The 24,992-nt window shown below is 39.2% G+C and overlaps 1 protein-coding gene across 6 annotated transcripts in view; it reads left to right on the plus strand.

Annotated features, from left to right (window-relative positions):
• The window catches only part of ccdc66 (coiled-coil domain containing 66), a 73,621-nt gene that overhangs the window by 13,646 nt on the left and 34,983 nt on the right, over positions 1 to 24,992 (plus strand). The window contains exons 2-9 of one of the 6 annotated variants that reach the window (XM_048606786.1): positions 1,054 to 1,079; positions 3,170 to 3,324; positions 3,573 to 3,999; positions 4,843 to 5,044; positions 6,213 to 6,316; positions 17,444 to 17,577; positions 20,218 to 20,397; positions 21,647 to 21,778. In XM_048606786.1, coding sequence (XP_048462743.1) covers positions 3,304 to 3,324; positions 3,573 to 3,999; positions 4,843 to 5,044; positions 6,213 to 6,316; positions 17,444 to 17,577; positions 20,218 to 20,397; positions 21,647 to 21,778 — 1,200 coding nt within the window. In that variant the 5' untranslated portion in view covers positions 1,054 to 1,079; positions 3,170 to 3,303. The remainder of the gene's footprint in view (positions 1 to 1,053; positions 1,080 to 3,169; positions 3,325 to 3,572; positions 4,000 to 4,842; positions 5,045 to 6,212; positions 6,317 to 17,443; positions 17,578 to 20,217; positions 20,398 to 21,646; positions 21,779 to 24,992) is intronic. The other 5 variants (XM_048606785.1, XM_048606788.1, XM_048606787.1 and 2 more) reach the window with 5 other exon arrangements.

Consider the following 24,992-nt stretch of genomic DNA (forward strand, 5'->3'; position numbering starts at 1 on the left):
GGCACAATGCAGGGCAAAGCTGGACTAAGACCTCAGCCATTAGCTTTACCATTCTCTTTTTCCACTGCTGACATACAGTGACAGCAGTGTGTACCATATGCAATATACACTGCAACAACTTGCCAAAACTGTTTTGACATCACCTTCCAAATCTACAAACTCTACCTAGAGTAACAAATGGCAGACACATGGGAACAGCACCATTCACTGGTTCCCTTCCAAAGCACACGCCATCCTGACTTGGACCTATTCCTTCACTTCATTGGGTCAAAATCCTGGAATTCCCTTCCTAATAGTGCACTGGGTATACCCAACGAAGAGGAACTGCGAAGGTTCAAGTGTCTCACCATCACCTTTTCGAGGGCAGTTAGAGTAACAAATTCTAGCCATGCTAAGGTACTAACATCCCATGAAAAAACAAAAGAAAGCAGTATTTTGATTGCCTGGTGTTTGTCCTTGCTGATAATGGCATTAGCCAAATAGCGTTAAACTTTGGTAAGCTTTTCCCCACCATTCTATGATGCAATTATATTGTTTCCACCAGTAGTACTTGTAATACGTTTCTTCTATGTAATCTGTTCATTTCTGCTATTAAATGCAATGTGTGATCTAAACTCTTCTAATTCTTGGGTTTATTTCACTTTGTGGGTGATGGTAATACTTCCATTGGGCACCAGTTTGTCAATATAATAACCAGAACGCACACATGTTATAGGCCCATTCACATCCATTGTGTGATGATTGAAACTATGCCGGAAAAGATTTATTCCCTAGTCTTTGTTCTAGTGTTACATCCTTTCAAAATTTTGATTGGAAGCCTTGGGACCAAGTTTTAACCTTGCTTCAAGTGGGATTGGTTTCACACATATTCTTCTTTCCCACCATTTTTGCTTTCTTTGTTTCCAGAGAAATGGGGGCATAAAATAAGTGGAAGTCTTGTTTTCTGATGGCATAATCAGGTGATTATGGTAGTTATAGTAGAATGTATTTAAACTGGAAATTCATTCTCTTTATTGTTGTGTAATTTTCATGGCTGGTCTAATCTTGTTACAGATGCTTCATCAAAAGATATTAAGAGGGTAAGTTCTCTAATTCGATTCTGCATTGGTATCAGAAAAGGTTGTCAATAACAACATTCCAAAGCCCTGCTACTGATGTCAAAATTGAGCTGACAGCTACCCCTCTGGTTAGGAAAGGATTTAGGAATTACCTCTGCTGAAGCAAGGTTTGGTTCCCACATTACGTCTCTCCAACAGCTCCCATGCTGGAAGTCACAATAATGTGCTGGCCCTGCTGAATCTAAAAATGCCTACTATTCCTTCCTGTCTCGGATAAACTGAAAAACTCTACCTGTTGTTGAAGCAACAGTTGATCCTTTGTGTGTTGCACAAAGTTTGTGACTCTCAAACTGAGGATAAATCACTTTCCAGTAGTCCCTCCCATTTAATGCATGCAGAAAAATCTCCCTAAACCATTGTTGATGCAAATGCCACCGACCAGGATTCCCTGTGAATAAATAGGGGAAGCAGCCCAATGAGTTAGATGGTTACTCCAATTTCTCCTTTCACCTGCTCTTTCCCTATACTCCTGTTCAGCTTTCACCTCTAACTCATCTGCTACTACTTGCCTTTCATTGTTTTAGGAAACTTAAAAAAATTGCCAGGGGAAGTGTTATGATCCCAGCTGATGTTATTACTGGACTAGTCTGATCCCAGACAGAAATCTGGCTTGATAGATCATACTTGTTTTTGTTTTAGTTTTAATAATGTGGTCTCACACTGAAATATAAGCATTTGGTGTAGCAAATGTAGTATTAAAATAAAAGTTTATTAAGCAAAAGAAATTAAGATAAAATTGAGCAAGTGTATTTATTTAAAAGATACTTTTGAGTCTTATGACAAAAATATTCCCATTAATCCCCAAAAAAAACCACCTCCTGTTTGAAACCTGTGGCACCCCTTGTACAATATGAACATCAGATTAAAAAAAAATTCTTAATAGCATCTTGATGGTTTAATTTAACTGTGACTTCTCTGGTCTGGAAAATCTGATAGCCTCGTCCTGGAACTTTCATATGCCTGATTTTACATGTTCACAGCTTCATATAACCTCAGGGTTTTATTCAAACACTTCAGACTGGAAATATTGATGAAGTGCTTGCTCTAAGGTAATCTATTTTTACTATCTTCTCCTTTTCTCGGGAGTAGTGTTTTCATGCAAGGACATCTACAGAACTGCTGCACAACTTGGGGGGAGAAATTTTTTTTTAAACTGTAGGTGTTTCCCTTAATTCTTAAAAAAAAATGTGATTCCTGAAGTTACTACCAGAAATTGATTGATTGATTGATTCACCGGTTGTTTACCTTGCTAAGTTGTAAACTCTCTCCTAGTGTGCACAGAAAACACCTAGTTCTAAAGCAGTCTTAAAACAAGTTATCATGGTTACAGAAACACTTGCAAGTTTATCATTTAAACTCGTAAGACATAGTAAAACCTATATGTCAAAAATACAAACCAAAAATAAATTCTAAAAATGTGTAAATCATACTTTTTCTACATCATAGAAGCATATGCACTCCTTTGTTTGTTATGGACTTGTATGAGTATAAATGACAAATCCTTAGCGGTGATTCAGACTTTTCAAATTAAGCAGAAAGTTGAAAGGAAGTTGGGTTTACTTTCTCCTCCAAAGAAAAGTTAAGGTAATTGAATTGAAGTTTTTAGATTTTTGATGAAAGGTTGACAAAAGTTAATCCAGGTGAGAGGTTCAAAAAAGGAACGTAAAACAGTTACTTTGGCAGAATCTTGTGGGATAGCTCACAGAATTGTTGAATTGTTGCAGTGCAGGAGGAGTCTATTCAGCTGGTGGCGTTGCATTGACCCTTCAATCAGCATCTAACTGCTGTTCTTCTGTCCTGTTCCTGTTAGCCTGCAGACTATTTGTTTCATTTCAAATAACCATCCTGTTCCCTTTTGAATGCGTGATTTGAATCTACTGCTACCACCTCTTAGACCCACACTAACCACTTGTTACGTGAAAATGTTGTTCCTCTTATCATTTTTTTTTTTGTTTTGTCTTTTGTTCCCATTTGTGAAGGGTTGGGAACGTTTTTTCCCTATTTACACTGTCCATTTGTGATTATGATAATTCAATCCAATCTCCTTTCAGACCTCTCCAAGAAAAACACTCTAAACATCTCCAATCTATCTTCATAACTGAATTTCCTCATCCCAATGACCACAGAGAAGTGATGAAAGAGACAGTATAAATATGTTCAATAGGCAACATGGTGTACTTTTAGAATGAACAGATTAAAGGAAATGGTAAGGAAGTGATTAATTGGATGGAGATAGAGATCAATAGCCAGTTATTTTTTAAGATGTTCATTGAACTGCATATAATTGTGATTTTCTTTAACTTATGAAATGTGGCATCTCTTCATCTTGGCTTTGTAGATTGTAAGCTGTAACCTGTTGACATTCTGCATTGTAATATCTGAATGTGTTTTAAAACTTTGCGTAAAGAGGAGCTTCTAATAAAGTAACTGCTCACCATTTCAAATGTTTGTCAGATAAAGTACAAGAATAGGACGACAACTCACCAGTTGAGATCTAAAGTTTTACAAGAAGTTCCTTCAACTCCTGAATGTAATTCAAAGACTGAGAGGCTATTATTAAAACATGCTGTACCTAACACTACTGTTGGATCTGGGAAAGGAGCAAATACAGAACAGTTGATTGCAGATAAAAAGACTGATAAAAGCAAAAACAACAGTGAAACAGCTCCTAAAAATGGGCAATCTGGAAATAAAACTATTGTGAAGAAACTTGTTACAACCAAGCAACAGCCAATAAAGAAGCAAAAGATCTCTTCTGCGGTGTTAAAAGAGAGCTTGGTATGTCTGACCCAAGAGCAACTCCAGCAAATTCTTGCATCTATAAGTCAAGTGAATGGAAATTTCAACCAAAACCAGCAAAGAGTCAAGAATACACAGCCAGGTTGGTATAATGGAGGCCATAGCTTTGGTATCAAACATTTCAGCAGGAATTTATTTTCTCTAATTGCAATTTGGTATGCTGTGGCCTCAAAATCTTTCCTCTGTTGCCTGACCTGTTGAGTATTGCCAGATTTTTTAAAAAAATTTCAGATTTTAAATATCCACAGTATTTTGCTATTAGCTTTCTCTGATATTTTTACCAAATGATAATTATTCAAATTTAAAATTGAACATTGAGTGTCAGTAATTCACTTTACTCTTTCATCCATTTGAAGATCTATGAGGCTATTTGCAACACCAAAAGTTGACGTGTTGGCTAAAATAAGGCAACATAGCATAAGCCAGGATAAAAGCTGTAGTCCTCCTAATTAATATCACTATGAAAGTTGTAAACCATTCCTTTTAGAGGCTGAAAAAAATCACTGTACTGTCTAAAATGTAGGTCTGAGGGGACTTCATGTAGTTTCATACTTGTGTAGTTTACTATATTTGTTGACTGATTAGTTTTGTGTGATCATTCTTCTGTTTGTATTCTGTAACTAATAAATGTGCTGAAGGTAGAACGTCTGTGTTCACAGAAGGTCATCATATACAACATTCCAAAAGTAATGATCTAAAGTGGGTTGCTGTTATTTTCCATTGCATAGAATAAAATATCAATATTCTCTTTTTAAAATTGTTGAATCTTTTCACCAAGTGTAATAATTTAAACAATATCACAAATGCCAATTTTAAGTTTGACTGTTGCATTTATTTTTACCTAACAAATTGATGGTCCAATGTACACCAAGGACAGTTAGCAAAAATTTCTGTTTTGAACTGTCAATGTTTTCTTTCTTAACAGGTAAAGAGGTTAAAGAAGCTGAGGCCACATGTAAAGAGCTTAAAGGGAAAGATAATGCAACTCTACCAAAGGGATTTTGCTGTACTGATAATGAGGCTTCAAAGGACAATAATTCATCTCAAAATGCACAAGCCACTAGTAAACCTGTAGCAAATGTTGAGCAAACAAACTCTATGCAAACTGATAAGACAGTGGTTGTTAGGTAAGTACTGGTAAAAAAGCAAATAACTACTGCCTGAAAGCGCTAAATAAATCTAGAATCTCAATTTCAGTATCATTACCTTCGGTGCCAAATTGCATAATTGTATCATGATACGTTCTGTCTGCAAGGTGAAGCAAAGAGATCGTGATGCCATTTGATATATTGAGTGATATCTGCTACCAGCAGTTATCTTCAGTCAAGACGTCTCTTGAATTTGGAATTTTCATTGTTGTTCAGAGGTCTTCATCATAGAATCCCTACAGTGTGGGAAAAGGCCCTTTGGCCCAACAAGTCCACACCGACCCTCAGAGCATCCCACCCCCCATCCCCCTATAACCCACCTAATCTACCCATCCCTGAACACTATGGGCAATTTAGCATGGCCAGTCCACCTAGCCTGCACATCTTTGGACTGTGGGAGGAAACCGGAGCACCCGGAGGAAACCCACGCAGACATAGGGAGAATGTGCAAACTCCACACCGACAGTCGCCCAAGGGTGGAATCGAACCCGGGTCACTGGCAATGTGAGACAGCAGTGCTAACCACTGAGCCACCTTGCCGCCCCTCTTTGTGTCATCCAGTCTCACTACCCTCCATTATGTCTGCAGTAATTTTATTCGAGCTTCTTGGCATCCTCATTTTTGATTACTCCACTATTGGCGGCCTTGTCTTCCACTTCCGAGGATTTGAAGTTGCCTTCCTGCACTTAATTGCCTTTTTACCTTTTCTCCTTAACACTCTTTGTAATCTACCTCTTTTACTAAGCTTTTGGTCACGTGGCCTAAGATCTCCTTATTTAGTTCAGTAATTCTGTGCTGTGCTGTGGAATGTTTGAATGACATTAAACATTCAGCGGAAATATTAATTTTTGTTGCCACTCTCTGAATAGAGATGTTGTCATTTGTAACATAATCAGTTAAATGTATTACTACAGAATAGTGTAAAACTTTAATAACTTTTGGATATTCAATCAATTGCATAAATGACTTGGCTTTTTGAACTGAGTACAGTTATTTGCAAAGAATGTGGTATCTGTACCTTGACCCATAGAGACACAATTCAGTTGATTTTAGAATTGCATTGCAAGTATAAATTTAATTTAAACAAGTCCTTCAAACAAACTGTATACTTCTGTTTCTTTTATGTGAATGGCGTAACTTTGAACAGTACGTTCAACCAAGTCAGAGATGGTCTTTTCAAGCACCTCGGAGAACGAGAGAATGAAAAGGATCAGTTGGAAGCCAAGAGACTCCAGTGGAAAAAAGAACTAGGTATGTGATAATGCATGTCTATTTCTCTTTTTGTAAAAGTCCCGGATTTTGCAATGAGAATCGTGAATAAAGTGATCAGTTCTCTCTATTATGTAATAAATGGGACAGAGCCTTTCCATGTCCCCACATGTATTGTTAACTACGGACATTCAGGAGCTGCTGTCAGAGTTACCCTGCTCCAGGGTTTGTGGCTGGGGTACCCTTCAGGCTTCTGTTTTAAAATACTTGGTCGAAAGAAATCCATGTAAAAGACATGGATTTACTGTACCTCGCTACTAAATAATGCAAATAGTTAGGAACTGTGTTTTCAGCCGTAAGTGATAATTTTTACTAGAACACAATCTTTCTGACATTGAATATTTAATTGTACAAATATGGGAATTCATTTCTTCAGAACTTAATAAGTTTTGGAGATTTTAAGTGGAAAAAATATGCTTTGCTCTTTTCTGTTTTTTATTTTTCTCCAACTCTTCTCTTTCCTCCATCTCTCTTTCATTTTACTGTACATGTTTTTATATTAAACAGAATATATGAGGTTTGATTCAGAGTGTTTGGGCTCAATTTTAAATCTGTGCAACTGGGTGAGCTTTGAATTAGTTAAAATCTTGCTTTGTCAACACTCATCAATATGTTTGAAGAGCTGCATTGTTGCTTGCCTTGCTCATACAAGCCTCATTGTGTAGAAAGCACTGCACTGGATTAGGTGCCTAGTCACGGCAAGCTGTTGTTCAAAAGTCTGTGGGCAGCTGTCATTATGCTGAAGGCCTTTGTTCTATAGCTAAGATTTTAAAATCAGTGGGAAGTGAGGAAGATTTTTTTGATAATCAAACAAAGTGTGGGAGATGTTTAACAAGTGTACTTTGTATTAGATTTCTCTAAATGGAGGTAAATTCCGAAGTGGTGGTTAGTAAGATGATAGCATTATAAAGATATTTTTATATAAATTATTTGAATTAAAAGAAGACAAATCCACAGGGTGCAACCGAATATATATTGAGAGATGTTTTATGCATTCACGGGATGAGGGCATCACTACTCGGCCAGCATTTATTGCCCATCCCCAATTGCTAGGAGGGAAGTTAAGAGTCAACCACATTGCTGTGGTCTGGAGACAGGAAGCAGGAAACTGCTGAGCTCTTGAGTGTGGCTGTGTACCAGGGGACTGGAGAGTGAATATAGTGCCTATGTTTTAAAGGGAAAAGAGCCAAATCTTGAAATTAACATCTAATTACTCCAAGGAAGAAAAATATAAGAATGGAATGACCATATATGTAGGTAAAGACAAAGCAGAATCAGCTAGCCAAATTGAAAAGAGTTAATTAGGCTTTACAAGCCTTGCAGCATTCTTTGGGGGAGATGAATATGATAGTCAGGAGCAATACAGTCATTGTAGTGTACTTAGTCTGGACAAGGCAACACATGGTAGATAATGTGGTTGGTTCGCTTGCCGAGCTGGTTCATTAGTTTGCAGACGTTTCATTCAGTGCAGCCTCCGATGAAGCGTTGTTGTATTTTCTTGCATGCTATTTAAATTCTGGGGTCCATTGGAGTTGATTACCTCACTACCGGTTTTTCTTTGCAGTGGTGTGTACAGAGTCTAATTCTACATGTTTATTGATGGCCTTCTTGGTGGAGAACCAGGTCCCTAGAAATTCCCAGCTGTCTGTTTGGCTTGTCCTAGGATCCTGATGTAGTCCCAATCAAACTAGTGGTTCTCCTCGTCTGTACATATGGAGATGAGTGAGTATTGGTCGTGTCTTTTTGCTGCTAGTTGGTGTTCATGTATTCTCATAGTCAGTTTTCTTTCTTTATGTCCAATGTAACATTTGTTGCGGTCCTTGCATGGCATCTTGTATATTATGTTGGTTCTGTCCATAGTGGGTGTTTGGTTCTTGTTAGCAGTTGGTGTAGGGTTGATGTAGTTTTGTGTGCCACTGTGATGCCCAGTGGCTGTTGGAGTCTTGTGGTCAGTTCAGATATGTTCTTGATGTATGGTAACGTGCCAAGTGTGGCGGGGTGTAATGTATCTTCCTGTTGTTTGTGTGACAGGCATTGTCGGGCCCAGCTGTTCAGGTATCCGTTGTTTATAAATACTTGGTGGAGGTATCCTTCATTTTGGTGTAGTTCTGGGTTGCTGCAGCGTGTTGTGGCTCATTGGAACAGTGTTTTCATGCAACTCTGTTTGTGGGTGTTGGGTGGTTACTGTTGAAATTTAGGACTTGATCCATGTCTGTGGCCTTTCTGTATACTTGGGTCAAAAATTCCCCGTTGGCCCTGCATTCTACTATCATGTCCAGGAATGGGAGCTGTTAGTTCTTTTCTTCTCTGGTGAATTTGATGCCAGTGAAAATGTTCTTTATAAGTTGGTGTGTTTTTTCTATTTGTTCATATTTGATGATGACAAAAGTGTCCACATATCGCACCCATAGTTTGGGTTGGATCTTTGGAAGGGCCATGCTTTCAAGTCTCTGCATCACTGCTTCTGCTATTAGTCCAGAGATAGGTGTCCCATTGATTTGTTCATAGATTTGGCCATTAAAGGTAAAGTGGATCGTTAGACATAGGTCCAGTAATTTCAGCATGTTTTCTGTGGAGATGGTGTTACTTGGGTCCAGTTCCTTCAGTAGTGTGGCTAGTGTTTCTCTTGCTAATGGTATATTGTTTGATGTGAATAAGGCAGTAACATCAAAGGATACCATGGTCTCCTCGTCCATTCTTGTATCTTTGTACCCCTCAGACCTGTGGTCTCTTTCCCAGGCACACCAACACACAAGTTAGCCAAGGAATTATAACGAAAACTAAAGCACCTCATCAACAACTCAACCCACTCAATCCACTCACCCCAAGAGTTCCTCAAAACCTCAAAGTTTAAGACATAAGAATGTGTGAAAACACTGTTCCAATGAGCCACACACACTGCAGCAACCCAGAACTACGCCAAAACGAAGAAGGATACCTTCACGTATTTAGAGACAACGAATACTCGAACAGCTGGGTCCGACAATGCCTGACGCGCGCACGCACACACACACCAGGAAGATACAGTACGCCCCAACACACTTGTCATGTTACCATACATCAAGAATGTATCTGAACGGACCACAAGACTCCAATGGCCACTGGGCATCAGAGTGGCACACAAACCTACATCAACCCTACGCCAACTGCTAACAAGAACCAAACACCCCCTTGCCCACTATGGACAGAACCAACATAATATATAAGATTCCATGCAAGGACTGCGACAAACAATACATTGGACAGACAGGAAGAAAACTGGCTACGAGAATACATGAACACCAACTAGCAACAAAAGACAAAACCGATACTTACTCATCTCCATATGTACAGATGAGGAGAAACACTAGTTTGATTGGGACAACGTCAGGATCCTAGGACAAGCCAAACAGAGACAAGCACGGGAATTTCTAGAGGCCTGGTTCTCCACCAAGAAGGCTATCAATAAACGCATAGAATCAGACCCTATATACACACCACTGCAAAGAAAAACCGGAAATGAGGTAATCAATTCTAATGGACCCCAGAGTTTAAGTAGCAAGCGGCAAAATACAACGCTCCATTGGAGGCTGCACTGATGATGTTACCCAGCAGAGTAATGAAAAGTCTGCAAACTAATGAACCAGCTCGGCGAGCGAACCAACCACAGCATCCACAACCTGAGCTACAAATCTATTCAAGAACGTTAGACATGGTAGACAAATTATTTGAGAAGATTAAAAGGTATGGAATCACAAGGTAGATTGCCAACTGGATTAGAAATAAATTAGAAGATCACAGAATTAAATACGAGATGATACGTTGTGAATAAGAAGGAAGAGTAATTATTGGTGGGGACAAGTGGGCATAATGCTGTGAAACATTGGAGTTGAAGGTATAGTCACACAGAAAAAGCAGTTATTCAAGTTGATCAGGCTTTGTTTCTTTAAAAAAAAATTAGAATTTTGTTTTATAAAAGCCAAAGTTTTTTAAACACTGAGATATCTATCTACCTATATAAAATCTTAAAACTTTAATTCAGGTGTTACATGTCTAACTTTGCTCTGCACTATTGGAATAACAATAATACTGAGATTTAGACGGAGTAAAATGTGTATTTGCTGAAAAGCAATAACAATGAAAGATTTTATTTTATTTTTATACACTCAATACAGATTAGAGGCAATGGGATAGTAATATTTGTGATGGAAGTATTGGGCAAGATGAATGAAATCAAATTGATTTTAATGTCAAAGGAACTAGAGACCGTAAATGCAGTCAAAGCATTATTGGATAGACTTCGCAGGTCTGGCCTCATAATGAAAAGAGAAACAGAATTAAGTATTCAAGTCCTATATCACTTTTCAGAAGCTAAAGGCCTAGAAAATGATGGTTATTGTGCTGTTGACAAAGAGAGAGGTACAATAAGTGGAACAGGTGAGCGTAACCAGAGCAAAATGCATAAGGAATACAAATGGTAGTAGAGGAATGATAGAAACGCAGAATATTTATTACTGGTAGGTGTTAGTAACAAAAAAAATGTCAGCTCTGATGGGAGAAAACTTTGCAAAGAAGACACTGGGGAAGTGGGTTTGGGAGTGGTGTAATTGAATTAGATGTCATGTTTTATGTCTGAAGTTGTCAAATTCAGTTTTGAGTCCTGAGGCTGTAAAGTATGGAAAATGAGGTGCTGTTCCTTCAGCATGCAGAACTAACCCTTTTTTTTTAACTACTAATGCCTACCAGTAACACACATTCTGTATTTTCTCGACTACCATTAGCACTACCTTTGCCTATTGTGCTGGACACCTTCACCCTGTGTTCCACTTGCTTCTCCTCCTCCTTTTGTCAACAGCGTAAAGCTATCATTTTCCAAGCCCATTCAGGTAGGAAGAAGAGTTGTATTGAACTCAATGTTAACTTTCTCACTCCACAGGCACTAGGAAAATTACTGGGTTTCCCCAGCACTTTATTTTTATTTCAGAGCTCAGGCATCTGCAGTGCTTTGCTTTTATTTGACCATAAGTACAGAATCAGATTAAATGTAAGAGAACTAAAAGGAGAACAGAGAACAAAAGAAAATTTATCATGTTGAATATGTCACCTGAGTGTAAGATTATAATGGTTATATTGATGAACTATTAGTGTAAAGATCTAGACTAACTACCTGGAGTTATGAGCTTAAATTCGCCTATTATACCTGGGAATTCAAGTTAAGGTAATTAAAGAAAGATTGAGGAAAAACTAATATCAAAAACAAAATGACCGTGAAACTACTAGAATGTTGGAAAAAATCTGTTTCATTCACCAATGTTCTCAACGGAAGGATATCTGCTTTCCTTTCCCGGTCTGGCATAGTTGTGACTCCAGACCAGTGGCAATGTAGATAACGCTTCTAACTTTAGCATGACATTGAAAAGCAAGCGTCTCAATTATCTGAAACAACTAGTGGGGGGAGGAAAACAATGAGTATAATAGATCACCTGGCATCGATCTGTGCACTAGACAGGACAAAAGCATCCTAGCCCAGTCAAGTCTGCAGAGTGCTTTCCATTAATATTTGGGGCCTCCTATCAAAATTGGTAGATCTGTCCTCAAGTTAGTTATGCAATACAAAGTGTAATTGTGATGTATTGTATTGTATAATTGTCCTCACAGCATAACCTTTCAACCAGTGTCTACTACGACCAGGTGAGAAGGGCTGAACTGGCTTTCCTCCATTCATCTGCTTTGGTTGGTTACAATAATAGTTTAAGTGCTTTTTGCATGAGGATACGCATCTCTTCAATTAAGAATTTGAAGTAACTATTTTCATTGTGAGCAATGAGGAGCTAAACAACAAGTTTTTCTTGAATCAAAGAAAGAACAAATCTATGAAACATGAGGAAAATAATAAAGGTGATGTCGAGCATTTGGTCTTGGTGTCATCACTTGGCTCCACAGACAGATACAAAGTTAAAGGGAAATAGTGTCCAATACAAAGACATAAAAGAATAAATGGCTGAGAATTCTTCAGTTACCTTTTGAGATTGAAGGTTTTAACCTGAGGCCAGTTTTGATTAACTATTGTTTTGGGTACGGTCAATCATAGAGAATTATGCAATTGTTGAAAATTCTTGGTTCCTTGATTTTTCTTTGTAGCTGTTTATGTGGGAACTAGTTGCTAACTTCTTCAGAGAGCAAATTTATTTTCCCTTCAATTTTCTGTGAAAATGCCATTAGAATCTCCCTTGAAGCACTAATTCCAGTGTGCATTTCCAAGAGGTTTAGATGGGACTGTGTGTGACCACCATTGTATCTATATCCAGGACTTTGCATTTGTTAATGTCTTCCTGAGACTATCATGGTTTTCAGTGGGTGAAAGCTGGCTTTTGGTGTACAATAGGGACAATTCATTTTTAAAAAGTGTCTCAATAGCCTATTGTCAAAGTTTCCCTGTTACCCTTTGATTTAGACCGGGGCACTTTAGTTCTTCTCTTTGCATAACGAGTTCCATCTTTAAGTCTTTGTTGCAGCAATACATGTCTCACGCAGAGACTTTTGAAGGTCTTGTGAACTATGCATTCCAGATTATGAATTTTAATGTCCAGTCACTTACCCCTTGGATAACCTTTCCAAGTACAGTAGTCAGTCCCCATTAGATATTCCTTTATATATACCTGTGATTTGAGCGACTCTTGCATTAGGTGACTTTGGCAGTCGTTTTAAAGTGTCCCAGTTCATTAAGAGGAAAACAGCAAAGTTAAAGGCTTTTATGTTCCACAATAAGATTTTAAAGATGAACAGCCCATACTTTCTGTTTCAGACAATACGATATCCTTGTACCACCAGCAAAACAGACCTGTTGGAACTGGTGACATAGTGGTGATCACTTGGGCACAAGTGCCCCGGGAGTCATCAACATTGACTCAAGACCTTCTAAAGTCTCCTGGCACCAGGTCAAACACAAGCAAAGAATCCTAGTGCTAATTACTACCTGATGATGAATCCATTCTCTTCCATGTTGACTATCAGTTGAAAGAAGCACTCAGTAGGCATGGCACAATGTCCACCACTGGAAGTGGCTAGATAGCATCGCTAATGACTAAGCTGGTGGAGTCCTGTTTTCTTTTTTTATAATTCATGCAGGGATGTTGGCCTTGCTGGCTCAGCCAGCATGTATGGCCCATCCCTAAATACCTTGGATAAGGTGATGATGAGCAGTGTTCCTCCTGAACCTCCCAGAGGCTACGCAGCTTGGAGGGAACGTTTGTGGTGAGCTGCTCAATTCAACCATTTGGTTCTGGTACACCCACAATCCTGTCAGGGAGGGAGTTCCAGGATTTGGAAACAGCAATGGTGAGCATAGTGATAGATTTCCAATTCAGGGTGATGATTCGGGGTAGCAAGTGGTGGTGTTCCCGTGTAGAGCAAACGTTTTATTAATGGGTACCTACGGGACCAGGAGTGTACCGGTTGATTGAATATTCTGGATAATGAAGAGGTCCACATAATCAACATAAAATCACACAATAAATACTAGAAATGTAATACCAGGGGTATACACATTACTGTTATACTTTATTTACAACATAAATCGCTTAAATAATAATGCAACTTTGCCTTTAATAAGAATTAATGGCAGAGAGCCTTTTCATTCGCGTTCTGAACTGACTAGTTGGATATCGCAGAGATCACGATAATACAGTACGCTTCCAGTATTTCAGGAATATAATTTTTGCCAGTTTATTGAGAGTGCTGATATGTAAGGTACTGGTTAAAACAAAGTTTGTTGTCCTTTTTAGATGGTAGCGGTCAAGAGTTTGTAAGGAATCTTTGGTGAATCCCTGCAGTGCTGTAGACGGTACACATGGCTACAATTGTGTTGGTTTTGGAGAAAGTGAATGTTTGTGGTGCCAGTCAAGTAGGCTGCTTTGACCTAGAGTTGCACTCATCCAGGCAAGTGGCGAGTATTCCATCCCATTCCTGACTTATCCAGATGGTGGACAGGATTTTGGAGTCAGGAGATGAGTTACTCGCTGCAGGATTCTGAACCTCTGACCTGCCCTTGTAACCAGTGTATTTAAATGACTGATCCAATTTAGATTCCACTTAAGTGGTGACTCAAAGGTTGTTGATAGTGAGGGATTAAGCGATGGTTATGCCATTGATTGCTTATTGACAATAGTTAAATTGTCTCTTGAAGATGGTCATTGCCTGGTACTTGTGTGGTTTGAATGTTACTTGCTACTTGTCAGCCCAACCCTGGATCCTGTCCAGGACTTGCTGCTCAGTGTCTGAGGAGCACAGTCTGTGCTAAATAATCGGCATTCATAATGTCTGTATATGTATGTCCCTGAGGCTACTTGCTCCTTATCCCTGAGTAAGGCTGATCACCACCTTATTTACCACAGCACTCCTTTTATTTTCTTCTGTGTGTGGGTTATCAGTGTTGCCTAAGACCTCTCTCTCTTCCTTGCCCTCCCCGCTATTTTGCTCATTTGAAACTGGTATCTTCACTCCTACTGATGTCAGTCATGTGCTCATCATTACATACATGAATCTCATTATTATAATAATCTCCGATTGATTTTCTGCCATTTTGCCCCCTAACTGGTTTGCCTTATTTACTGTGCAGTTTCTTTTCCCTTCCATTTGAAGGCAGCCTTTGTAAATGATAAAGCTTAGTAGCTGTGCATTTCCTCCATTTAAACTTTATGTAGGCTGTAATATAATCAAGTTCAATGTTAGATAAGTGTTCACATGTTATGCTGTTAACCAAATTTGGCTTGCATATGCAATATGGTGTACAAGTGCACTTTCGGCTCTAGAACATAACACTGAAGAAGACTATCCCACCACTCCTAAGAAATTCACTATCTTTTTGACATTCCAGTCAGTTTATTCCTAATCTGAATGACAGTTAACATCCCCCATTTAAACCACTGTCTTTAGTTACACTACTGTCTGAATTTCTGCAACTACTACCTCACAGTTGAAATGCACCCCCCACTACAGCCTTCAATCCTTTTTGACTTCTTAATTTTACTCAAAGTCCCAATGCCTGCTTGCTTATCTTTTCATTGTCTAAGTGATTTTATCCTTAGTGCTATAATATCTCCTATGCCATACCTTCAAAGTTTGAATTCCAGGCAAAAGTTTTCATTTTACACAACTGCATAGAGTGTAAGAAATAAAGAATACTTATTTGTGCCATACACCATAGCCTACATTTTGGCAGTAGTCTTACAGATACATTTCTTATTTGAGATTGTTGACTTGCTCACTGAGCTGGCTTGTTCTCGTTCAGATGTTTCGTCACAGTGCTAGGTGATATCATCGGTGGAGTCTCCGATGAAGCTGTGTTATTCTACTCCTCTTGGAATTTATACTGTTTGGTCCGTTATGGTGAGTAGTGTCATTTCTGGTTTTGATCTGTATGGATTTGTATGTGGGGTCCAATCCTATGTGTTTGTTGATTGCATTATTAAACATATCAGTACACTCAGAAAATGAAGGCCATCAATTTAACTGGGATGAGGTAACCATAGTCGCCCAAGTCAAACGTAGACATGCACAGGAATTCCTAGAGGCATGGTTCTCCATCCATAATGCAATCAACAAACGCTTAGAGTTGGACCTTTATATACAAACCCATACAGATCAAAGCCGGAAATAACACTACTCACCAAACAGTATAGATTCCAAGCAGAGTACGATAACACCACTTCATTGGAGGTTCCACTGATGATGTCACCTGGCATGGTGATGAAACGTCTGAACCAGAACAAGCCAGTTCGGCAAGCAAGTCAAAAACCTCACCCACAACCGGAGCTACAGATTTTTGCCAAAACTTTGAACATATCATATTTCCTATATTCACCTTTCCTCTCTTCTTGAAAATTCTCTATCTGTGCTTGCCTTTTCTGTAACATTCCAAATAGATGACCCAACCCCCGTCTTGGGCTCAACCTTGAGTTACTCACTGGAAGACATTTCTTTCCTTTCCTAAGTCTTGGCAATGATATGTATAACTCCTTTATCATTGGTGATTTCATTCTTGATCCCTGCTTCTTTTGTCTCTCTCCTCTACATTGTTAAACTCTTGTTGTCCTAAACATCTCCCATCATGTAAACTTTCATACATTCCTGGCTGGTCTTTCAACCTCAATCCCTTCCACATCTTTCTCTTCTTCCACTCAAAGTCACTTACTCAAACTCACAGGTACCTTGCTGTTGGTCCTTCATTTTGCCGAGATAACTCCTTGTCTTTTGCCTCCACTTCCTCCTGCTCCTTTAACAAAACTTTCACCTTCTCCAATTTCATCTTTCCCTGGTATAACTTTCACCAATTTCAAGGGTTGCAAACTTGAGCTGTCCACTGTATGTCACACTTATAATCGACTCATTTTCTGGGGGGTAGCCTTAGTTCAATTTCTTCAAGGCCTCACCCCCCCACATTCCCTCCAATTTCTGTAATCACTCATAGCTCTAAATCCTTTCTTAACTTGGTGCTCCTCCAACTGTAGTGTCTTCTGCTTCCTTGGCTCCATCATTCATCCTGTTTCCTACAGTTATTTGCACTCAGTTCTTGATGTGTCTCTGTAATGTTCTCTGCCAGCCTTCGCTTCTTTAAGTTTTCTCCTTTATAAATCCGCCACTTTCACAGTTTTTAATTACCTCTTGTTGTACAATCTTTGCTCAATGCCCCAATATTGAGCTTCATTGAGTTACTTTATTTCATATGATAATATTGATTTTTCTATGTATATTGTTGAAATATTTTGGGGACATGCAGTATGTCTCTTAGCAATGTTTTGTGACTTTTTGTTGAACTTTTATTAAAACTGACTAGAGCTAAAAATGCTGGACTTTTGTAATCTTACTGTTTTGAGGTCGCAACCAAGGCAAGTTGTTGTAACATTGTCTAGAGATTTAAATAGTGCTGTATCCACCAGTAGTTACACAAGACAAGTTTAAATGAAAATTTTTCCATGGTTCCATCTTTATCTTGGTGTATAGAATTATGTTTTTCTTCCCACAAAGGAAGATAAACCTTGGCCATAAGACTGAATTTCATAATCGCTAATGCTGCCAATATGGTTAATTTGACATAATTTGATAGTGATTTTGGTTATTGGGAATCAACAGATGAACAGGTGGCTTTAAAGAAACTGCTAGCAAAAGATAATGCAACGTCAGAAGTTCTGGAGTGGAATCCATGGGGACGGCCGGGTGCAGGAGCACCCATGCAATCAAAAACCGAGAAGATAATTACAATAAAGGTAGGGGTTTAAAAAACTTTAGGTTTTTATATTCTCTTCCTTTTATCTACTTGTGCATAACTTTCTCTGTCTCGATGCTTTGTTTTAATGTTTTTTTGTTTTGATAAAAGGGCAAATACTTATTATCGATTTAAATCTGTATTCTAACTCGAGTGGCCATAATGTTGCTTAGTAATATTGCAGTAGCTATTTTGTTACGTAATGTACATAAATGTCACTCTGCCCAATTTCATGCTTAGATATTCACCTTACTTGTCACCCTGAAAATTCAGGAAATGGAACATTAATTTAGTCAAACCAGTTCATTTACTGTGCAAGAGAAAAATTGTGAGATAGGCACTAGATGTTTACAATGTGTTACGACATGTTTTTACTTCGTATCAAAGCATTAAATATTTCTGATGCTGTATAAACTGCTGGTGAAAACGCACTTTTCAGACATTGGGTGAGGTCAGCCTATGAAGGGTTAAAAACAGGTTCACACAGACCAGGCAGAAAGCAAATGCTTGACCGAGGACCTAAGGCATTGATGAAATATGTAAGTTAGTAATCTTATATGTGACTCTTCGTAAAATAGAGGTCAGTATTGCAAAAGTTGACTGACAACCAAGTAAATGCAGTGTCAAGAAGAAAGAACTTGGACTTGCGTAGCACCTTTTAAAACCTTGTGATGTCGCAAAGCATTTTACTGACACCGTACAAAATTATTTTGTGTAATTACTATTATAGACTGATGTGGCAACCAAGTCTTGCTCTGCAAAGTACCAGAAATGCCAATGAGAAAAATTATGTAACTTTATTAATCATAGTTGACATTAAATAATGGCCACGACACAGAATAATTCCTGTGTTCTTGACGTAGTACCATGGGATTTTTACCTTCACTTGAGAGTTGCAAGGGATCTTGGTTTAACATCACGTCCAAAAAATGTCAGCTGTAACAGTGCAGCAGTTCCTCATTTCTTAACTTGAAAGGGCATCTTTTGTTTTGATGCATCTTAGCAGTAGTTAAACAGGTAATTCTAACTCATCTTCTGCAGAGTCTGCAACAATTGTTCTGTCTGACAGTTTTAGGGAAAAAAATGTCTAAAAATCATTATTGTAATGAGGGTGACACTGGGCTATTTATGGTGTAGACTTAGCTGACCTGGACCACCTCAACTACAAAATCAATTTATAGGCAGCAAAGGGCCAGGACAAGATTAACTTTGGGAGTGTTTTGCTACACTAGAACTGAATATCTATTTCCAGGCATCTCATTTATGGAGTCTTAGAGATGTACAGCAGGGAAGCAGATCCTTTGGTCCAACTTGTCCGTGGTGACCAGACATCCTAAATAAATCTACTCCCATTTGCCAGCATTTAGCCTATCTCCTTCTTAAACCCTTCCTATTCATATACCAATCTAAATACATTTTTAAATGTTGTAATTGTGCCATACTCTGCCACTTCCTCTGGCAGCTCGTTCCATACATGCATCATCCTCTGTGTGAAAACGTTGCCCCTTAGGTCCCTCTCACCTTAAACCTCTGCCCTCTAGTTTTGCGCTCCCCCACCTTGGGCAAAAGACCATGTCCATTTACCCTATCCATGCCCGTCATGATTTTATAAACCCCTGTAAGGTCACCCTCCGCCTCTGACACTCCAGGGAAAATAGCCCCTGCCTGTTCAGCCTCTGCCTGTAGCTCAGACCCTCCAACCCTGGCAACATCCTTTGTAACTCTTTTCTGAACCCTTTCAAGTTTCACAACATCTTTCCTATAGCAGGGAGACCAGAATTGCTTGCAGTATTCCAGTAGTGGCCTAACCAATGTCCTGTACAGCCACAACATGACCTCCCAACTCCTATACTCAATGCACTGACCAATAAAGGCAAGCGTACCAAATGCCGCCTTCGCTATCCTATCTAACTGCGACTCCACTTTCAAGGCACTATAAATCTGCACTCCAAGGTCTCTTTGTTCAGCTACACTCCCCAGGGCCTGACCATTAAGTATACAAGTCCTGCCCTGATTTGCCTTTCCAAACTGCAGCACCCCACATTTATCTAAATTAAACTCCATCTGCCACTCCTCAGCCCGTTGGCCCATCTGATCAAGATCCTGTTGTACTCTGAGGTAACCTTCTTCGCTGTCCACGACACCTTCAGTTTTGGAGTTACCTGCAAACTTCTCAACCAGACCTCTGTGTTCACATCCAAATCATTATAAATGATGAAAAGCACAGGACCCAGCACCGATCCTTGAGACATGCCGTGTTGAAGAATGCAAGAGAAGCACTGCTGGTTTGACATATGTAAGATGAAAAAAATGCCTAAAGACAAAATTTATTTTAGTTTCTTTAGAGTCAACCAGCAATTTCAGATAATGCAAATAACAAATTAACTAAAATACAGTCCCTGATGCATTGATGGATCAGGATCTGAACAAGTACTTGTGAATGGTTTTACATTGTGGGCACCCCTTGGATAGAAGTCTATTTGTTAAGCTTCTCCCTCAAATCTGAAAGAAATGTTTCTTCTTTAAGTTTCAGCCAACCGATAACTCAAAAATCTTTCTAACATGATCCAGTAAAATGTCAAATAAGCTGCTGAATGTTATCCAGTTGCAATATGCAGATTGTTGCCTTTGTTTCTCTTAGTCACAAGCAACGTTACCAGCTGCATCTGGCCCATGTACTGACAGTCGAGTGATTAGCACTGCCCCTACTGCAGTGAACACTGCGGATATAAACATTCCTTCAGTTCATAATGTCGGTAAAGCTTTGAGCTTTAGTTTTCCAGATTTACCTGCTGCCATCCGTTCAGCTTTTGTTCTTGGGGTAAGAAGTACTTTTTATCCCCTTTCCCCTGATGTTTCATAGAAAAAGTAAAAGCGTCTTTTGCTGAAGAAAGCTAATGGTGAAGTGAATAATATTACTTGAGAAGAAATAATATGCCAGATAGGTTTATTGTACTTGGGCTGGACCATTTTTCTTTGACCTGAGAAAGCATTTCTGTTGTTGTGAAAAATGACTTGCTCTTGTGTTAATCTTTTGATTAAGATATACAACCAATGGTTGACTGTCAACTGCAACTGCCCTCTGGGTAGTTAGGGGTGGGCAATAAATACTGGCCTGGCCCCCAGTGTTCATGTCCCATGTATGAATAAAATAAAATATAAAAATATCTTTGTTTACGTTTTTGATATTTTCACACATTTCCTTTGGCGAACACTGTTAGATAGTGGAAATGTTTGCAGGTTGATTGACAGTATGAGATGCAGGTACGTGAATTCTCCTTCTATGATGATGTTTTACACTAGGTTATCCCCATGTGATGTATGATGGGAGCAGTTTGAACTACACCATCCACAAAATAGCAGGAGAGTTTGGGTGACAGCATAAGCACCCATTCTTATTCCCACTGGTTGCCAGAATATCTCAGCGTATGCCGTATTTCAGAGGTGGGCCACAGGTCTCCACTCAGCAGGACTGCCCGGAATGGGACTTGATCCAACGTAGAATTAAGAATGCTACCATTTAAACTTTGATTCCTCACTTCATTATATGAACAATACATTAATTTTATTTATCAAAGGCATGCTGATGTAATTATGCAGTCAAAATAGCGATCAAATGTTACAGTGTATATTAACTATGTTGCTACCACAGTAAATACATTTTGACTGAATGTTCTGACTTGCAGTGTAAATTCATCAGTCTAAACTGATGTAAAAGTTAATTGTCCTGACCGAGGATGCAATAGTGTAATTTACATTGACAATGATAGAAATTTGACCCCTTATATGTATATCTGGATTGGTGTTAAAGTGCATCCTTTGATCCATCCTGCTTGTCCTCGGGCATCAGCAAGTGTTAGTTTTATTACTGGAAGTTATTGCTGTACTAAATTTATGTTGTGCACGTAGAATTAAACTAAAACATGCATCAGTGCAATCACTGCATCATAAGAGACTACCAGTTACCCCACTAACAAATCATCAGATCACATGTAGGATGATTTCTGCATATTTTTAAGTTAATTTATTCTGTGAAGTGTTTTGAAGTGTTTCGTTTTGGTGTCATATAGGAATCTGCACCACTAGATCATCCTTTCAGTGCAGTAAAACGTGAACAACAAAAGAAGTGGCTCCAAGAACTGAATAAACAAAGAGAGGAAATAAAAATTAGAAAGCTGCAAGAAAAGTTAAAATATTCAGAGGTATTTCTTAAGAAAAAGCATGGTAATACATCTGGAAACAACTTGTTCAGCCTTTAATTCTTGCTGTGCTGCACTGTTGCCATACTGTGCTACTTGGGAATAAAAACCAAAAGAACTTTGGATGCTGTAAATCAGGAACAAAAACAAGCTGCTGGAAGAGCTCAGCAGGTCTGGCAGCATCCGTGAAGGAAAAAACAGAGTTAAAGTTTCGGGTCTGGTGACCCTTCCTCAGAACTGATGGTAGCTGTGAAAACATCGGTTTATATGCAGAAAATAGGGAGGGGGATGGGATAGGGAGTAAACAATCGGATAAAGGATAAAGCCTGAAGAGAGAGAAGAGCAGTTGGACAGACAAAGGAGTTGATAACAATCGGGCTGGGAGGGTGAATAGTTGTTAATGGGGACTATTAGTGACTAATAACAGGTGGTGTGTAATGGCAGGCTATGTGAAAACAAGCCGTGGTGTGTAGGGTAGGGGGCTATGACATGGGAGAGTTTAGACCCTAAAATTATTGAACTCGATATTCAGTCCGGAGGGCTGCAGGGTCCCCAAGTGGAAAATGAGATTTTGTTCTTCCAGCTTGCGGTGATCTTCGCTGGAACACTGCAGCGAGCCAGAGACACAGATGTTGGCCAGGAAACGGGGTGGTGTGTTAAAGTGGCAGGCAACTGGAAGATCAGGGTTTTTTTTACCTGCACTCGTAAAAGGCCAGAGGGAGGAGTCCAGGTAGGGGGAGAGTGTTGGAACTGGGCAAAAGGGTCTGTGGGACAGGGGGAGGACTCTTTTTCCAAAAGAAACAGGCACAGAGGCGAAGTCAGGAGAAGAAGAGTTCGACGTCATGTCGTGCCTGAAATTCGTTAAGGTGGGGATGAAAAGGAATAAAGCTGAGGTCTTTGCTGGGTACAGAGCGTTCGGCATTGGAGAACGGAAGGTTAGGAGGGATGATGAATACCTGACAGGAGTTAGGGTTTTGGGAGGGAATGGAGTCAGAAGGAAGGGAAGGAGAGGAAGGTTCCAGAGGGCCATGGGTATCTCTGAGTTGCTGCATCTTGTGGGCGTTAATGCCTAAAAGGAAAAGAAAAAAATTCTTGAATGAGTTGGAGGATGAAGTGGAACTGTGGAGTGGTGCAACCCTGAGCCAGTGTGTTGTGATGCTGTTAGAGAGAAAGGTCAAGAGCGTGCATGTGATGCCACATGGCGCTGAGTATGGATCTCAGGATGCACCGAGAGCAGCTGTCCGTGGAACGTTGAATGTCGCGGAGATATGTGATCCTGGGAGGATTCAAAACATGAGGGATGAACATTTACCCTACCATTTACTGCCTACCCCAACCCCCTCCCTATTTTCTGCATATAAATCAACGTTTTCCAGCTACCATCAGTTGTGACGAAGGGTGACCGGACCCGAAGTGTTAACTTTGACTTTTTGTTCTTCACAGATGCTGCCAGACCTGCTGAGCTTTTCCAGCAACTTCTGTTTCTGTTCCTGTGCTACTTGGAGTTTATTTAATTAATTGGAAGGAAAATATCTACTTTTCCTCTAATGTAAAGCACATTGAGATTCACTAGTAGAGCCATACAATAGAGAAGTAAATTATTGCTTTTATCCCCTAACTTTTCTTAAGGCAACTTTTGGGTGTATTTATTTCACACTCAATTGGGAAAGGTTGATGAGGCATAAAAACGATTTCCCAATTTATAATCACGTCGTTTTTTTGGCTTCTATGAATGATTCATTTGATCAGTATAATCATTCTTGTACTAATGCTTGTTTTTCCGAATATTCTGTGTGTGTGTGTGTGTGTGTGTGTGTGTGTACATGTGTACACCAATGTGTGTGCGACCGATTCTCAGTTGGAAGCGCAGTAGTACTGAGACTTTGGCCTTGTGTGCAACCAACAAGCAACCAGACGGCTTCCAATGAAAATGGTCAAAATGAAACAGTTGGCTGACTACAACTCCAGTGTTCAAATTGTTACAAAGGGGAGGTTAAAGGTCAAGCCCCTTTGATAATAAACCGAAATGCCAGACCCAATCTGTTATGGCGGGAGTAGAGGTTCCCTTCTAATAATTAAACCTGAAACACTCGGAAGCTCACCTTGCCCTTAAAATCTGTTAAGAGTTAAATGAAAGGAATCGCAGATACTCACTTTATAAGTAACAAATAACAATTTATTGATTTAATCCTAACAGTGAACAAATGAACAGAATTACTAACAAACTGAACAATTCCACCCGACTACTAACTATTTTCTAACTGAATTAAATTCTACTGGTGTGCTGTTTCCGTAAACACCGGTCCCACTTATATAAATCCAAGAGATAAGAAAACAGTAAATTTAGACTCTCAAAATTCACACAGAATGTGTCTTCTGGAATGCTCTGCCTTCTCCACTGTCTCTCCAACCTTTCTTCTGCTGATCCTGCTATCAGGGATGTTTCCTTTGTAATTTCCTCAGTGAGGACTCTTAGCTAGAAGTGCTGTGGTGCCTTTTTATGGTACTTTTTTAGAGAGCTTAGTGATTTTGTGTGAGAGCTAGATATGTATTCCTCAGATGGTGGGTTTGCTCTCACCCATCCATTTCTTAATCTAGGATTGATCCCCGGTTATCAACACCACCAGATTTAAATTCAATTGACTTTCAGTTTCTAAGTGCTTGGTTTAAATTAATTGGCTGATTCCAGCTAGTTGCCAAAATATCAAAACAAGCCTAAGGTTTTCAATCACACAGCCAATTGATACATGTTTCAATTTTTAGAACTATCTGTAATCTTCAGCTGCTTGCAGATCTATTTTCTGTATTAATTTCTAAGCCTAGAAAAGTACTTTCCCTCTTAAAAGGAGAATAGTGCATGGTCCCTATATCATTTTTTTTTTACAAACAAATTCTAGCTTCCTGCCTTCCAATTCACAATTACTCTACACAACTTTGTAACAAAATATCGGTAGTAAAATAAATCATGGGAAGGAGATCAAAGCCATTCAACGTTTGCAAAGGTTTGGAAGGCATATGAGTTTCAGAATCTGTCCTGTTTCTTTTATCTTCAGTATGGAAACATTTTAATTTCAGTTTGGTCCCCCTGTTTTTCTCCTTTGATTTTTAATGAGTAGGGTGGCCTTGGAGGGTAACCCTTTCAGCAACCTTTTTAAAATGCCATTAGAGTTCTAATGACATGAGGTACATCTATTAATGAATCAGTTAAGTGCTTTGT

Source organism: Rhincodon typus, chromosome 16, assembly GCF_021869965.1.
Source record: "Rhincodon typus isolate 14 chromosome 16, sRhiTyp1.1, whole genome shotgun sequence".
NCBI lineage: Eukaryota > Metazoa > Chordata > Chondrichthyes > Orectolobiformes > Rhincodontidae > Rhincodon > Rhincodon typus.